At 42.7% G+C, this 16,795-nt stretch overlaps 1 protein-coding gene across 1 annotated transcript in view; it reads right to left on the bottom strand.

Moving 5' to 3' along the window:
• Positions 1 to 16,795, bottom strand: part of LOC115318485 — a 37,343-nt gene that overhangs the window by 1,795 nt on the left and 18,753 nt on the right. The window contains exons 6-7 of the mRNA XM_040504006.1: positions 10,926 to 11,021; positions 7,044 to 7,118 (exon numbers count right to left, since the gene is read on the bottom strand). Of these exons, the coding sequence (XP_040359940.1) occupies positions 7,044 to 7,118; positions 10,926 to 11,021 (171 nt within the window). The remainder of the gene's footprint in view (positions 1 to 7,043; positions 7,119 to 10,925; positions 11,022 to 16,795) is intronic.

Below are 16,795 nucleotides of genomic sequence, written 5' to 3' on the forward strand. Positions count from 1 at the left end.
TTTTTACCCCGTTTGGTTGGAGCCGACGCAGTTGTTGCCTTAGCAACCCGTGCACTCTGTCCGACTCACACGGGTGTGTGAACCACCCTTAAAGCTCGCAGCGTTATGTACATACGGCACATGCGCAGTGTGGAAAACGCAACGCTAACGCACAAGGCTTGCGTTTGCTTCAATAATAAAACTGTTAAACAACTCCACGCGTGAGGGTGATTTTTTTTCTCACGAACGCTTGTGTGTGTGCTTGGACTTCAACTACAGTTGAAGCGAAACTATTGCTTCAGCCCATTAAAATTGACAAGCCCTAACTTCAACCATTAGGGCTGACGTTAACGGCTCGTCTATTTCGAATCAAACGGGGGGAGCCCATCAACCCAAACAAACTGCCGCTATCACTTCTGTTTGTTGTGTCACAGTCATGTAAATAGAAGGAGGAAGAGGATTTCGTAAAGGAGAGGGCGGTAATTACTTGTGCGACGGTAAGGTAAAGGAAACTGAAGCGGTGCTGTATACCACTGAAGCCCCTCTTTCTCAGAGATTGACGTCATATCCAAAGTCTTCGAAATCTTACCTCTCGCTCATCTTCAGCGCCTATCAAAGCTATACACGCGCACTCTTGCTATTTTCAGAAAGGTCAGAAAAAGACCTCACGACTTGTGCCAGTGCGGAGTAAGATACCTAGAAAGCGTGCAACAGACCCTTTCCAAAATGTTTCTTGCCAATAATGAGCCGCTGCCTTAACGGCACCGTAAAGTGCTGCTGGCCGACCAGACGAGGAGCTGCCATTATCAGGTATGCGCCCGCGATCGCCAGTACATTCACCGCTGGTACCGATTCGCTATCGTGGACCAGGAGCTTAGTTGACATTCCAAATTTGCACACTACGAGTAAGGTAAACGACAACCACGTCGCCCACAAGACGAGTGACCAAAACCGAAGGCGCAGTTCAAGTTTGTGACTGAAAGTTCCGTGGAGGCACGTACCTTCGCACGAAACGGCGACTTTGTTTTCGCGGCTTCGTTCTTACATCGGCGATTGAGTAGACTGGCGAGCTTGTTGTGATTATGAATACTTCAAATGAAAATATTAAGAACACGGAGGACCTTCACAGACAACCACACTCTTTCATTTAACAACGTTGACCCTTGGCAGCGCCAAGGTTCTGGGAACACATCATTAGCGATTCGGACTTGAAATCATCGAAGGATTCTTCATTTAAATAGCGAAATATAACGCCCCATCCACACGGTTAGCTCTGATAACACGCAAAATAGAATTACTCCAGAACTGGATAAAAACTGGATAAAGAAAAATTATGAACATGAGCGGTGACGGTACGGTAACTCAATCCTCATCGGCGCTTCCGTTTGTAACCTCGTCTCCTTGAACCTTTCCCCGTTCTGAAGAAAGCGTGAATTTGTTGTACGACAATGTGAATCAGTCAAAACTCTGGGATCAACTGAAATATATGAACGAAATTAAAAAAACGTATTAAGTTTCTAGAACAGATATATGAAGATCACAGAGCAGTCATAACTTGGGAAGCCGAAACCACAAAACCAGCAGCAATAAAATGAGGACTTAGGCGTAGCTGTCCATTGTCTCCGCTGCTCTCTTAAAATACCTTAGTGGAATGGAGAAAAAAAAAATAGAGCAATGCAATTTAGGAGTTGATCTGACTGACATGGAGGAAGGGAAAAAAGTAAATTAAGTTTTACAGGGGCTGATGTATGCAGATGACGTTCTACTTGTAGCAGAAAGTCGAGAGACAAAGCAGGGACTAATTAGAATTTGTGGCGGGGACGGGGACCCTTTAGCCTAAGCTTCAGTAGGAAGAAGTCTGGGATACTAGTTCCTAACGACGAGAAGGAGGAACCTCTGAAGATACAAGACACTCTGATAGAACATGTAAAGAAGTACAAATATCTGGATGTACGGCTTAAGGATGGAAGAAAATATCTGAATGAACATGAAGATATTGTACTAAAAAAGGGTAAAATATATTCGGCTATCATGAGACACAAAGAATTGTGGAACTTCAATAAATACGAAGTTGTGATGGGGGTATGGAAAGTCCATGAAATCTGAAATACAGTCAAGCTTAGAATTAAGGCAAAAGAGTGTAGGCAGGTTAGCTTTAGGGGTACATGGTAACACGCCAAATGAAGGGGTACAGGTGGATATCGGTTGGGTGTACTTTGAGAGCTGAGAGGCAGCAAGTAAACTTTGACCAAAGTCTAACTGATATGGAGCAGATGAGGTGGGCAGTTATGATATATAAGTTCCTATACATGAAAAGCTTGAACACAAAGTGGACGAAATGGACTCGAAAGCTCCGAAACCTATTTTTACAGGCGGGCAGTGAAACGACGTCAGTATAAGACAGAGTTAAGGATGCGGATGAAAAGATGTGGGAAGGAAGTATGCAGGATAAATCAGCTTTGACTACGAATACATGGCAAAAACAGAAAATAAGGAAAGAAACTGATAATTCTCGGGAGAGCTCGTTACTGTTTGAGGCTAGAACTGGCGTACTAAGAACGAAGACTTTTAGGGCAAAATTTGAAGATATATAGATAAAGTTTGATTCATATGTGGAACGGAGAGCGAAACTATGGAACGTTTGGTTTTGAGGTTGAAGGGGCTTAAACCTGCCTTCCCTGAGGGGTGAACAGACGTCGAGGGGGCCCTGAACTTTGGAGGAATAGATGGAAGGGTGAATTCTAAAAGGGTTGATGTAACAAAAAAGGGGTGAAAGCATCGGTGGTAGGAGACTAGCGAAAACTGAAATTGGTAAAAGCAACTAGCACGATTAGAGGCAGCGAAGACAGAGGAAAATCTAGACTCCATCCCGCGTGGCTCCCGCTCAAAATCTCAACCCTGTCTCTCAATGGGTCTGGGTTTGTAAAGAACCCCAACAAGGACGACAAGAGGAAAAATGACGACTCCCTTAGGCAGAGGTGCGTTTTCCTTTTTTCTTTTTATTTTGCATTTTCTAAATCCCTCAAAAGGTAAGCTTGGTGGTTCTTTCCCTGGCCCGGTGATGTTGCCGGGATGTAGAGGGAAAGAAATGGATTGTTTCAGTAGGGGAGGAAGGGCATAGCCAATATCATCTATCTATCCATGGAGTCGCTTGTCGCGTCTTCGTTGGCGATGAGGTTTACATCGATAATTCAGGTGCTTGTGACGCCATCGCTGCGGATGTTTGCACGATCGCGTCCCTTAACACGTCTTCAGCTTCGGTTGCAGTGGCAGTCTTCGACAAGACGTTCTCTCCTCTTAGGCCTTTCGGCGACGTTGAGAGCAAATACTAGGAAATTTTAGCGAGTCGTTTTTCGAGCCCACGGTTGCGAAATCACGAACGGCGCAGCTGGTCACCAGCTGGCAATCGTACGGGAAATTTGACATAATTTAGTGAGTCGTGAAACTGGCGAAACCCTGTGAACGATGCTGATGGTTGTGTTTGACCGGTGGCGCCATCTTCTAGTAAATATGTTAAGCATTTTGCAACGTGTAAATCCGTGGCGGCTCGTGTTTCCGGCGTACGACTGATGTAAACAAGACGGCCGACGTAACATTTGCCGGTCGGAATGTGAAGAGCTGCGAAGCTAGATAAAATAAAAAGCATCTGAACGACCGTAAAGGTACGTGGTGTGTCTCCGTCACCTTGAACTTGAACGATCGCTCACGTTGTGTGCCGTCCAACCGAATCATTTCGTCTGGTCGCGGTCGCCACAGCAGCTAGTCTGCCCGCGGATCGCAAAAATTTACTAGCATGCGCAGTTTACGGCATTCACGATCGCTTACCATTGTAAGCAGTCCTCGAAAGGATTTGGTTCAACCTCTCAAATGAAGCAGACTAACAGGATGGCAAATGTCCTCCCTCTGTCCTAAGCCTAACGCTCGGTTGGGGCGGCGAAATCAGTCGCCCAACCGTCCGCCATGTTGTTTTTTTGTTGTTTTTTTGTTTGTTTTTTTACCCGAGTCGTGAACGATGCTTGCTGAGTTCCGGTGACGACTCCAGCGGCCGGAATGGGAGAAACGAACGAAAAGAGCCTCCCGACGTCCCCAACGACTGTCGCGCGCATGCGCAGTGGCGTCTCCGATGTGTTCTTCGACGAACCGCTCGTGTGGAAATGACCTGCTAAACCTTTATTTTGCCGGCCACAATATTTCGCAAAATCTAAGTGTGGGTTTCAGGAGTATTTGGCGTGCACTATATTTCGCGACTTGGAATGTTACGTTTAGCATTCCTCACCGTAGGTTAATTTATTTTCGTGATTTATTTTTTGCGATAGTTTTCTAAGTCCCAAAATTTGCGGTAAATAGCTCCTTGTGAATATTAAGTCGTTTACAGTGCACTTGGAAGAACTTGCCGCATCAAGAACGGCGGCTACAAGCAACGTTCGAGAGTTAGCGAGCCTGACTGAACTGCTTTATTCTATAACCCTGTATATTTCCTGTTATTCTGTTTTCCCTCCTCACTTTTAACAACGATTTCTCGGTCGCTTCGAACTACGGATCACTCGGGAAGGAAAACAATGGGACACCTGGAAGAAGACTGCACAAATTTCAATTCAGAAGAGCTCATACGCCGCGCTCGAATGCAGTATCCTCGGGGAACGCTATGTGCGTGTGCTCTCAGCTATGGTAGTCAATTTTACTGCGCGAGCTGTCACAATGAATCCTCGTGCACGCGCGCATATGCTGACTTAATTTATTTTAAGCGTAGAAATTGTACAAGGGTTTCAATTTAGGCTAGCTAGGAGGTTGAACATGTTTAGGCGCTAAAAACGCAAAAAAAAAAAAAAAAACGCGCTTTGTGATCTGTGTTTCTTCTACTCGTCCGTCGGTTTTTAGCGCTTTTAACACCTAAACTTGATCGTAGGGAGTCCGCAATTAAAGGGAAACTGAAGCGGTTTTGTATTGAGGAAAAACATAAAAATTGACTTCATTTAACCCCCAGTATCACGAATATCGAGATTTTTTTTTTTAATTTTTGATTTGGTGCACGGAGGCTGCAGTAATTCATTTTTAAAATACCTCTGAAGCTCCTCTTTTCTGGAGGGTAACGTCATATTACGAGTTTTCCGAACTCCACTCTCGCGCATGTTCAGCGCGTATCAAAGCTATGCACGCGCGCTCTTGCTTAATTCAAAAATTTTAAAAAAGACGTCACGACTGGTGTTAGTGCGGGGTCACGCTTGTAATTGCACGTGCTGCCCGCACGAGCGACACGCGCTTGGCGGCTCAAAGATCCCAGTACCCGTGCTAGTACGACGTCACGACTGGTCGGAGGTTTTTCGTGTTTTCTTGCGTTTAGTTAGATCTTCAAAGAAAGCGAACGAAGTATTCGGATTAACAGGATAAAAATACGTCAGGATTCGCCCCTAACTTGTTCTTTTTCAAGGTGAGTCTTAGCTTCCCTTTAGGGGATTGGGTTTTATATCGATCTGTTTTGTTTTGTGTTTTTTTTTGTTGTTGACGGCTGTATTTTTGCAGAAAAACAGTCAATCTGGTTCGGTTTGTGAGATCATCGTTCACGCCTTTCTGCCTAAAAAAAAAAACCGCGCAGCGAAGTAAAAGAAAAAAAAACGCAGCCAGTTTGCAGAGTTTGGAATCGGCGCCGTGATATTTCTTTGCTTTGCTAAAGGTCCTATTGCAAGCGCTGCCCACAAGAGCGAACCTCGCTTGGCGGCCATAATATCTCGGTATGACGTAACGACTCGTCGGAGGTTCTTCGTGTTTGTTTGCGTGTAGTTTCACATTATCGGGGAAAACGAACGTGATATCCAGATTCACGAAATAAAAATACGCCAGAATTCACCACTAAAAACTTTTTTCTTTTTTATTTCCAAATCCTCTCCAGCTTCTTTAAAAAAAAAAATTATATATATATATATATATATTTTTTTTTTATTTCTTTTTAGCAAGTCGCTTTTTTTTGGCGGTGGGCAGGCATCTGTCAGTTTTATGCGTTCATTTGTTCACAGCAGATTCTTTTTTTTTTTATTAGTATTTACCATTCATGACAAAGAGATTTCTTCCTTCCTTTTACTCAGACAACCATGACCCAGGACGAAAATGGCAGCTTGTTTGCGTTCATCGGCTCCACCCGTCTGCTCAACGCGGGTGTGCACGTGACGTCGGCACTAGTTTGAACGCATAGTCACCAGTCAAGCGCTCCTCAGGAAAATACGCCTGCTCACGTGGATGTACACGTAAGTGCATAAAATAACTTTGCCAACAAGGCGTCACATTCTGTTGATGACAAGAACTCGCGTTTCATTTTGTGCTGCATTTTGTATAGCGAGTCGTTTCATCAGTCGCTTCTTCTTCTAGCCACAGAGTGTGAACGGCGGGAAGGAGCTTAAGTTACCACGCCTCAAACGCGAGCTTCTCAATTTCGATAAATGTTCAGCGTCTCGTGGGCTTCGTGCGTGCATGAGCAGCCAAAGCACACTAGAAGGCATCGAGTGCGAGCTAAAGGTCCGACGTTCGAAAGACACACCCCGACTTTCTCACTTTTTCGACGACTTAGTACATAGTTGTTTATGGCGTTCTTAAACACTTTTATAACGATGTTAAAATATTCATTTAGTACATTCGTTGCCTTCACGTAATCCCTTTATACCCAACCTTTTTTCCGTGGAATGCCCACAAGAGCCCTTAAGGTATAATAAATCGAGGCGATGATAACGTTAATCCAAATATACCAACAGGTATCGGGAAACCATGCCCTACGAACGCGAGGCATGGTTTATATTCTACACACTCCTCACTTTGTGCTTTTATTTTCGGCGATCCGACTGGCTAATCCTTCGATCTCATTGGCTGCGGAATCAAAATGATATGCTCGAAACACTGCACGCTTCGCGCTCCTTATGCTCCGAGTGACCATGTTACAGGGCACAATTAATGATCTGACGGTTTCAATAAAGAAATGACAACGTGAATTAGAAACAAATATATAGAATTGACTTTTGTCTTTCTTCCAGAACATAAGGCTACACTTGAAAGGAACTGCTTAAGAAAGGACTACTTACCCAATAAAGAGAGAAGGAAAAACCAGAGATGATACAAATCCCGAGGTTCGAATGTTGTCGGGGTAACCGAGCTCTCTTAAAATAAAAATAAAAAACGACGCTCAAAGAGTTGATTATATATATTTTTCAGAGCTTAATCATTGTATATGCATTCAATTTATGCACAACTTCTTCTTTTTTTCTTATTGTTTGTGCCTCTGGTTTAAGACTTTCACGTCCCAGGTACCTTGCATTGAAAAGTCCAAGGAGACGCTTAGAAAATCAAGACTTGCACATATCTCTAAAGTCTGTCAATTTCCTTTTTTTTTATTCCCCGATATTTTCTTATATATACCGCTCGGACACTCTTCTTGAAAATCGGGTTAAACCCGAATTTCCCCCAAATTCGGAAATTGAATTCCAACATTTTCCCAATTACTTTGGCCCGAAAATATTTTGCAGGGAATAACGAATTGGTAGGGACACACATGCGCCGTCTCCAGACTTCAGGAACACTCCTAGATTCTTTTGAATTCAATGAACTGCCGTAACATAATTCGAGCCCTCAAATGTAACCTTCCTGTTCATTGTGAAGTATCATTCGCCCTTCCCCTTTTCCTTTTTTTTTTTTTCAGCTTGCGAAAAAAAAAGTGGAAACACTCATTTTAAATATACGTAAGCTCTAATGCTAAAAGAACGTTCTCTCGAAAAGCGGATAGGTCTGGGATGGAGACAGATGCTGCGCACGCAGAATATTATGTAAGCCACAATTATTTATGCAAAAATTTAAAAGCCTATGCGAGCCTCTTTCTCGTTTCAATGCTATCTTGTGTACAGTACTTTATTAAAAATAATATATATATATATATATTCAAACAGGCCAACGCTTAATTATATTTCTATATTTCTAAATATTGCCGCGCGCGGAGCGCGGTCGTGGCCTAAAGGTTATCGTGCTTGCCTCCCACGCGAAGAGCCAAGGTTCGATTTCTGGGACTTACTTGTTTCTTATTTATTTTTTCTACTTGTCATTCTCGCAAGTTCAAGAACTTTCTCGTTTCACCGAGTTACGAATATTCTAGAGCCACTAAATGAGTGCGCTAAGAGTATCGGCACTCCATTCCCCTACGTTGTTGTGAGCGCCGCCATTTTGGGGCTTGTGTAGAGTAGACGCAACTGCCGATCGTCATGATTCAAAAGTGAGACTTCCTCAGGATTATATTCAGTGCTAGGGCGCTCATGTAATGTTGATTTTCTCTGTAGCGAACTGTTAAATCACTGGTTGGGGGCAGAAAAGATTTTCCTGTGATTTCAGATAATGCTTCAGATAACTGGCAACCATGATTCTAAGACACAATATGGCCAAGTGTCGTTACTCTGAAGCGTAGCTTATTTAGTGGCACTAGATTATTCTACGCCCCGAACGTTCTGGGCCGAATGTTTCAGAAACACACGCCGGTATAAAAGGCGCTCCGCGTGGCGAGCCAGGCGCAGTTTCTACCCAGCGTTCGACACTGCTGTCACACCGACTTCGACGCCCGCGACGCTCTGCTTTCTTCTGCTCCTTTTTTTAATTTTTGGGCACAAGTTCCCCCATTAAACGTTTAGTTCCTTCAGTTACCATGGCCTCATCAATTCTCATTTGTGACAATATAACATGGAAAAGCCGAATTTTATAACAATTAAATGAAAAACTCGATTTTTTCCCCATTACCTCGAAGCACCCAATTTTGAAAAGAATACAAAAACCCGAAACCGAAAGACCTATGCATATACCCTACGGTCAACCTTGAATGAGAATCTAGAAACATGCCGCTCCGTGAATGCTGACATCGCTCCATTGGTGGGGAATGCCTAAAACGCGGAAAGCGATTACTTTCTAATTATAACTTTTTCGTGGCAATTTTGCTCAGGCTCGTATTTATTCGTCACCTAGTTAGAACTATTTTAATGTGACTTATACTCTGCTTACACTAGCGCTTTCAGCTGTCATTAAGCCAACGATGGTTGAGGTCTCCCAACTATCACGGAGCTCACCTAAGTTACACGGTAAACAGGCCTAACAAACCCAGTTGAGATGCATGCACGGGACACAGTTAAAACCGAAACGAAACCAAAGCTGATGTCACGTTACCTTTCTGTTAAAGTGATACAAATGAGTTGCATGCACATTTTTCTTCAATATAAACATTTAAAACATACTAAAATGAACTTCTTTCATTTTGTTTTAGAGTAAGGAAATGATAATCCCAACGAAAAAACAAAACAAATTAGTCATTAGTTGTTTATACAGCAGGAGTTTAGCATGCCAGGAGAGGGTGACATTGTTACCCACTGTAGGGGAGCAATTTATCCATTGCAATACGACTGCCAGCCAGGGGTCTCTAACGTGCACCGCGCAGTAGTGATACACGACCGCATGCCGGTACAACGATCATACAGATCAAAACGAACAGGGAAAGAAATTGAACACAGCATCCTTGGATTCTGCAGCGCGAGCTCTCGCTCGAAGTGCTCCGAGCTGGTGTGCGCTAGCCCCACTCGATCTCAAATCCCCATAACCAGAATGTTTCACGCGAATTCAAGAGATACAGCCATAAGGAAAGTCCTAACGGCTCCAACATCACAAATGCCGCCCTCGACGAGCATTGGCTTGTGCGACTTGCCGTAATCGTTCTAGCGGCAGCCCCGAATCATACATATTCGGACCATTTTTGCTGCTACGACAATTTCTGGATACCTCCCACAATTTTCCGCGATAGTAAGTGCTTCGCCGGCGCCGGCCGTGGGCGGCGATGCGGCCGACGCCGTCATCTTTAGCTCTATTGGGGCGATGAGGTATTCCAGCTCAGTTAAACTCAATGATCGTTAGTGGCTCAACGATGATTAGCGCCGCCGTGTAACTCCAGCTGATCGCGATTGAGTTAAGGCTTAATGACAGTTAAGAGCTCTAGTGTAAGTGGCTACGCGAGAGAAACTAATTTATTCCTCATAGTTTAAGACTTCAAAGTTTTCTTGCCCTTATGCATATATCAATAAAGTCTAACGGAGTACGCGATGACTAGGCGATCCATAAAGTATGAGAGCTTCAACCTGTTCGTAATTACAGCGTAAAAAGAAAAAAGTAAGCACCCAGCAACAAAGAAGAGAAACACCCATCTCCCTTTCCGGTAGCAACGATAGTCCAGATAGTTCGTTGCTACTTGAAAGAGTCATGCGTGTTTCTCATTCTCTTTTCTGTACTTATTGTCTCTTTAAGGGCAAAGTGATTTTAGTATGCATAATTTAGGTTCTACCCTTTCGAAGCGAGAAACATTTCATACTTGATTTGCCCGATAAACATATCAGAATTTATATTATATATTTTAGAATGAGTTCCTGAGTATTTATATTTCTTTATATGTTCCCACGGGTTTATTAAAAACGGTCATATAATTTTTTTACCGGGCATATTCAGGATACAATGTGTACTAATGGACATTTTTACGGGGCATGAAATATTTACGGCAAATTGCTGTAATATCTGTTGCGTACGTAAAAACGGTTATAGCATCACAAACGTTTAATTATACCCTCAGTTTCACCTATGGGAGGCCGATGAACCTTGCGATCTTCCAGAGCCTTCCATAATCCCGAGCTCCTCTGACTCAGTGTTCTCACAAAATAGAGCTCCTCCTCGCGAACACCTCTAGTCACGTGACCTCCCCCGTTAACCAGTCTGCACCGAGCTTCGCGGCCACGCTTATCAAGCTTCACTTATCAGGCTTCACAAAGTGGTGAGCACCTAGCAAAATAACGTTTCACTTTAATATGAGTTTAGCCGGAAAGAAACTAAAAGTTTCCGTGACTAAATTTTCCTCATTATGCCTAAAAACCTATTTAAATGTAGTCCCGTTTACTTACGTGGCACGCTTTAGGGCTTGGCAATAAGAGCAAACAAAAAGTGCCGCCTGACCGTTTCCCATAAGGACTAGCGAGACGTATACCATCCAAAGGCTCCTGTCGAGGAAAAGTAACATGACTTGAACCGCTATTCATTTGTTTTTAAATTAAGTCCAGGTAATGCCTTTTTCGGTAAATATACTTACTAGGTAACTGTAGAGCTGCCCATCGTACCTCATTCGGGGATGAAGATTTTAATGCAGAAATACAAGGGGATGCCTTAATTACTATAAATATGAAGTTCAAAACGAAGGTGCTTTATTGTTCACTAATCTTTAATTGCGTAAGAATTTGTTGGGCAATATCTTAAGGACACTTGTGGGTGCTGAGTTATATTTGTCGTTATTTATGTAACGATTCAACACAAGGAGTAGTGTAGATACAAAAATATGTTTTGTATTCCAGAGGTTAGAATAGTAGCTTCATACAGAAATCACTTGACGCCTTAAATGACTTCTCGCGATAAAATTTTGACATGCTTTTAATGATAGTAACGTTAGTATACCAATTCGTTAATTTTATTTATTAATTACCCACAGTACACCATAGGGCATTGGCGTAGGAGGTGACTTACTCATTAATATACACAAATAGGGAATACTGATCAGTGATCTGTTACAGCAGCATGACACACTGGTCTAGCAAAGTACACAAAATAAAATACAAAGACATTCATTGACATTGCATCATCGAAATACGGTACGCACAAAAAGTCACAAATTATCATTCAACGTTTTTGTATACAAACACATAAAAAATAAACACATAACCTACTTAAAAAAAAAAACATCATTGTAAGTTTTTATGAAAATCCTGCTTCAGAGCACCTTCAATGTTTTCAACGGGAGTGGTAACCACAGTGCCAGGAAGTCTATTCCATTGATTACTTGTATGAGGGAAGAAGAATTATTTAAAAATATATGTACGGCATGTTATTTCGGGTATCTTTCTGAATAAATGCATATTTAGTTTTATTAATACCCACCTGTGGGTGGGATATTTGATCTAGAAACGAACAGCTCGATAACCCTCGGCGTAATTCAAGAGAGTCCCTTGAGAGGTTAATTCCTTTTTGATGCAGTAACGCTGGCACTAAAATGATAAGAGTGTGACAAAGCGAGCAGCTCGATTCTGAATCGCATGTAGTTTAATAATTAGTGTTTTAGTGTCAGGATCCCATACGAATGAAGTATACTCTGAAATAGAACGCACTTTAGACACGTATATAAGTTCTGTAACGTCCCCAGGAGCGTCTCTGAATTTTCCACTTGTAAAATTAAGGACACGACCGGCTTTCATAGTTACCATTTCGACATGACATCTTCACGTCATGTTAGATGAAATGATAACACCTAAATATTTCACATCCGTGACCAGAACAATCTGTTCAGTATTTAATTAAAAGTCCGCATGTATGTTAAGCCGTTTCACACTAAAGCGGATACAGCTGCACTTAGCAATATTAACTGTCATTCTCCATTTGTGGCACCAAAAGATCCTCTTATTAGGATCGATATGTAGAGCATTGGCGTCTTCCTCAGTATTTACAGTAGTATATAGAACACAATCGTCTGCGCATGGCCCAAGATTAAAACCGATGTCAGAGCCTGTATCATTTATGTAGATTAAACAAAAGTGAACCTAAAACCGATCCCTGCGGAACTCCGGAAGTTAACGAAGTAAAATGAGATTTACACCAATTAATTACAACCTATTTTGAGCGACATGTCAAACTATCCCGCACCCACCCAAAAATGCTGTCGGGTAATCCTAACGATGGAAGATTCAGGAGCAATAAAAAGATGAATGGTCGTTTTTATGTGTTTTCCTATTAAAATATTTCAGTTGATAGTCAGCGCTTGTCCCGTGTGTTTCTTCTTCGTCCACGTCTGTTGTTCGCGCTGTGTCCCCAAGATGAATTCCCACCAACTCGCCTAACTATTCATTCTTCTACAATAAAAAATGTGACACACTATCAAAATTGCAATAATACTAAAAAAAAACAAGTGAGCTGGCGATGATTCATGGTAATAAAAACCTGACACTCAGGAACACATAAGGGGATGAACACAACACAGCGGGACACTATCAAAAGCCTTTCAAAAGTCTCACACAATGCAGTCAACCTGATTTCCAGAATCAAATAAAGAAAAAATATCATAGAACTCGACCAACAGAGTGATACAAGAAACGCATGCTCTAAATCTATGTTGATACCTTACGTAGAAATTGTTCGCTTGCAAGTGGCAATATATGTTAGAATATACTATATGCTCAAGTGTTTTACAACACACACTAGTAAGAGAAATGGGTCTAGTTTGAAACCTGTGAAAGTGGACCACTTTTATGAACTGGGATAACATTCGCCGTTCTCCATTCAAAAGGCAGTTTCCGGAATAATAAAGACCTATTCAACAAGATAACGAGATATTTAGCGATAATGGGTGCACAAGCTTTTAAGATATAAAAATGGAAGCAGTCTGGACCGGTGGCAGAGTTTTCTCTCAGCTTTCGGAGAAGTTACAGGACGCCCTCATATGCTACCACAACGTCTGGCATTGCTGCAAGAATACAGGAATTTGTTTCAGGAAGTGTGGTTTCTGCGTGTGCAAAGAAAACGAACTGAAAGTAATTATTGAAAGATACATCTTTTTCATTGTCGTTAGCGACATAACCTTGTTCGGTTGAAATAGGCAGGATAGTGCTAACTTCTTTGCCGTTGGATTTAACGAACCTCCAGAAATTTCCTTCGTGGTCATTTTCATCGTTCCACCTAGAATAGTAAAAGTCAGCCGTGGCACATTTTATTTTTTACTCAATCTAGTCCCTTATTGTTTTTAAGTTTGTCAGAAGTTCATCTCTACCCTGATTCAAGTACCGGCGAAAGAAGCGACATCTCTGATTCAGCTATCGCTTAATCTCGTTAGTAAACCATGGTTTGCTGCGTCTCCTTCTGCCGGACACAGTCTTAGATAGTATATGGCGATCAAAGAGTATTAGCCGCTTGCTTTTAGGTATTTGCCAAAGGTCGTCGACACTAGATGAGGTACACATGACTGCAAATTCTTCAGAGTAGTCCCCAAGGCTTTGTATAATCAAGCCGTAATTACCTCTCTCAAAAGAGTACACCATTTGTGGGGGAGCTACAACAATCAGGGGCCGGCCAAAAGAGACCTTAGCCAGAACTTCTTCATGGTTGTTTCCATTATACCAGGTACTGGTAAGGCTGACCGTACTAAGTTAGAAGAGTTCTAGAAAAGTAAGTCAAGCGTTGAAACAAAACCGCCGTGACGTCTTGTCCTGAAATCAACAAGCGGACAGAGAGAATTTGTGGCGATCATACTACTAAATTCAAGCGTGAAAGGGCAGAATGGCAAGTCAGTACAACAGTATAGTCAGCCCACTGTATATTTGGCATATTAAAATCGCCACCTAGTGGTGGCGATTTTAATATGCCAAATATACAGTGAGTGGGCAGTGCAGCGCAGCAACGATGCGGACGTCCATGAACCCGTTCCTATTCTTAATACAGGTGCTTGCCTGGAGCGTCGACCCGGTGTCGCAACGCTGCCCTCGGCCTGAGCGAGCGCCTACCAGCAGTACCTGTTCAGCGCGAACAACTTTGGTCACCAACTCAAGCTTCAACCACTTCGAGCCCGTCTCCGATTCCTGGTCTACAACGGCAGACTTTGTTCCTCGAGCGGAACGGGATGCTCCAGCATTACCGTCATCAGCTACATCTTGGATCCGCCCCCCAAGGCCTGGTATCCTCAGTGGGCAGAGTAGCGCAGCGACGATGCGGACGTCCATGAACCCGTTCCTATTTTTAATACAGGTTGGTAAACCTATTCTGGTGTCCACGCTCCAGAGCAATTACCTGTGTCTTGCTGTGCTGCCCTGCCCAAAAATATTGTGCGAGAGTCTTACTGCTTCCTTTGATTCTCTGTCTATGCTGATACTGATCGTAAGCGGCGATGTAGAACTCAACCCTAAGCCTACTGTGGAGGAACAACTTGCGGCAATTTTAGCCAACCAGCAAAGTTTATCGGCTGGCTTAACGTCAATGCAAACAAAACTAGAGCTACACATGTCTGGCACTAACGAACGCCTAACAGCAATAAAGTCAACAATTAAAGAATTATCAAAGGCTCCCCCAAAGGTAGAGCGGTGTGAGCAAAACCTAAAGCGCCTAATCGACAAAGTAACATGTTTAACCGAGAAAGTAGACGACCTAGAAAACAGAGGAAGGCGTAATCATTTAATCATTCACGGAATAAAAGAGGTAAAAGAAGAAAGTACAACGGAGTTAAAATAACTGGTGCTTTAAAGTATTTTCGGTTAGAAGCTAGGTGTTACCGTTGCCAGTGTTGAGAGGATACATAGACTGGGGCGTTTGATGGAAGGTAAACCGAGGCCCGTAATTCTGCGTCTGTACGATTTCAATGAAAAGCTGGATATCCCCCGTAACGCTCGTAAACTGAAGGGGTCGCAAGTGTTTATATCTGAAGACTTCTCACGTAGGGTCCAGCTAGTACGGAAAGAACTCCGGAACAGCATAAAACATGCTCGAAAGCCAGATGACAAAGTATCTTTACGTTACGATAAATTAATTGTCAACAGCGAGGTATATACCTGGGACGAGTCAACGCACCAACGAATGAAATTATCAAGCTCAGTTCCCACCCAACAGAGTGAATCATAGCTACTACCACGGAAGCATGTTATGTCACCAGCATCTGTGTCGAAATCTAGACACTACTTATTAACTGTCGCAGCATAAAAAATAAAATTGATGGCTTTGCTGAACTTGTCGCTACGACGCAACCTAGAATTGTAATTGATACAGAATCCTAGCTAACCGAAGAGACAGCTGACGAAGAAATTTTCGCTTCCCAATTATTCTGCCTATCGAAAGGATAGAACTACGCATGGTGGTGGCGTTTTTTTACTAATCGCAAACAACCTTCAGAGTTCGCAAATAAATGTTCCTTGTTCATCGTGTGAATCGGTTTGGTGTAAGATTTATCTAACTTCCGGGGAAACCATAGCTATCGGATCATACTATGGGCCTCCCAGCGCAACACATCAATCACTGCTATCCCTATCTGACGAGCTGTCTTCCATTTCAAGTGATTTTCTTGTACTTGGGGGTCACTTTAACCTGCCTGACATAACATGGCATGATAAGCAAATGTTAACTACCGGCTCTTCGATATTATACCCGACATTTTTTCCCTTTGTTTCAAGCTTTGGTTTATCTCAATACGTCACTGAACCAACCAGAGTGGACTTCAATAGAGCAAGTACACTAGACCTCCTTCTTTGCGATTCCAGAACAGGTATTTCTGCAGTCACACACCTTCCGGGGATTAGCGATCACGACATAGTTACAGCAGGTATACAGTGTAAACGTCCGCTATCGGCTCGGCAGTCCCCGCGCAAGATTTATTTTTACGATCAGGGCAATTACGCTAGCCTTGCTGACGAACTTGTAACGTTTTTCGCCATTTTTGAAATGTACAGCTATGAGATGGGGGACGTTGAAACCCTGTGGAACATTTTTAAAACTAAGCTTACTGCCTTAATCGACACTTACATCCCACCCAAGCTAATCTCTCCAAGAAAGCAAAAAAAAAAAAAAAACATTGGATAAATGAAGAGTTACGGCAAATTTTGAGGACAAAGAAGCGTGCATACTTAACTTTCAGCAGGACTTCTATTGCCGCGTCCCTTACTCGGTTACGCGACCTAAGTAAACTCTACAAAAGGAAACTCAAATTAGCTAAAAAGGTTTTTCAGGGCGGTTTAAGTAATCGTCTTAAAAGGAGCCC

This window comes from Ixodes scapularis, unplaced genomic scaffold, assembly GCF_016920785.2.
Source record: "Ixodes scapularis isolate PalLabHiFi unplaced genomic scaffold, ASM1692078v2 PGA_scaffold2__306_contigs__length_199485367, whole genome shotgun sequence".
NCBI classification, from domain to species: domain Eukaryota; kingdom Metazoa; phylum Arthropoda; class Arachnida; order Ixodida; family Ixodidae; genus Ixodes; species Ixodes scapularis.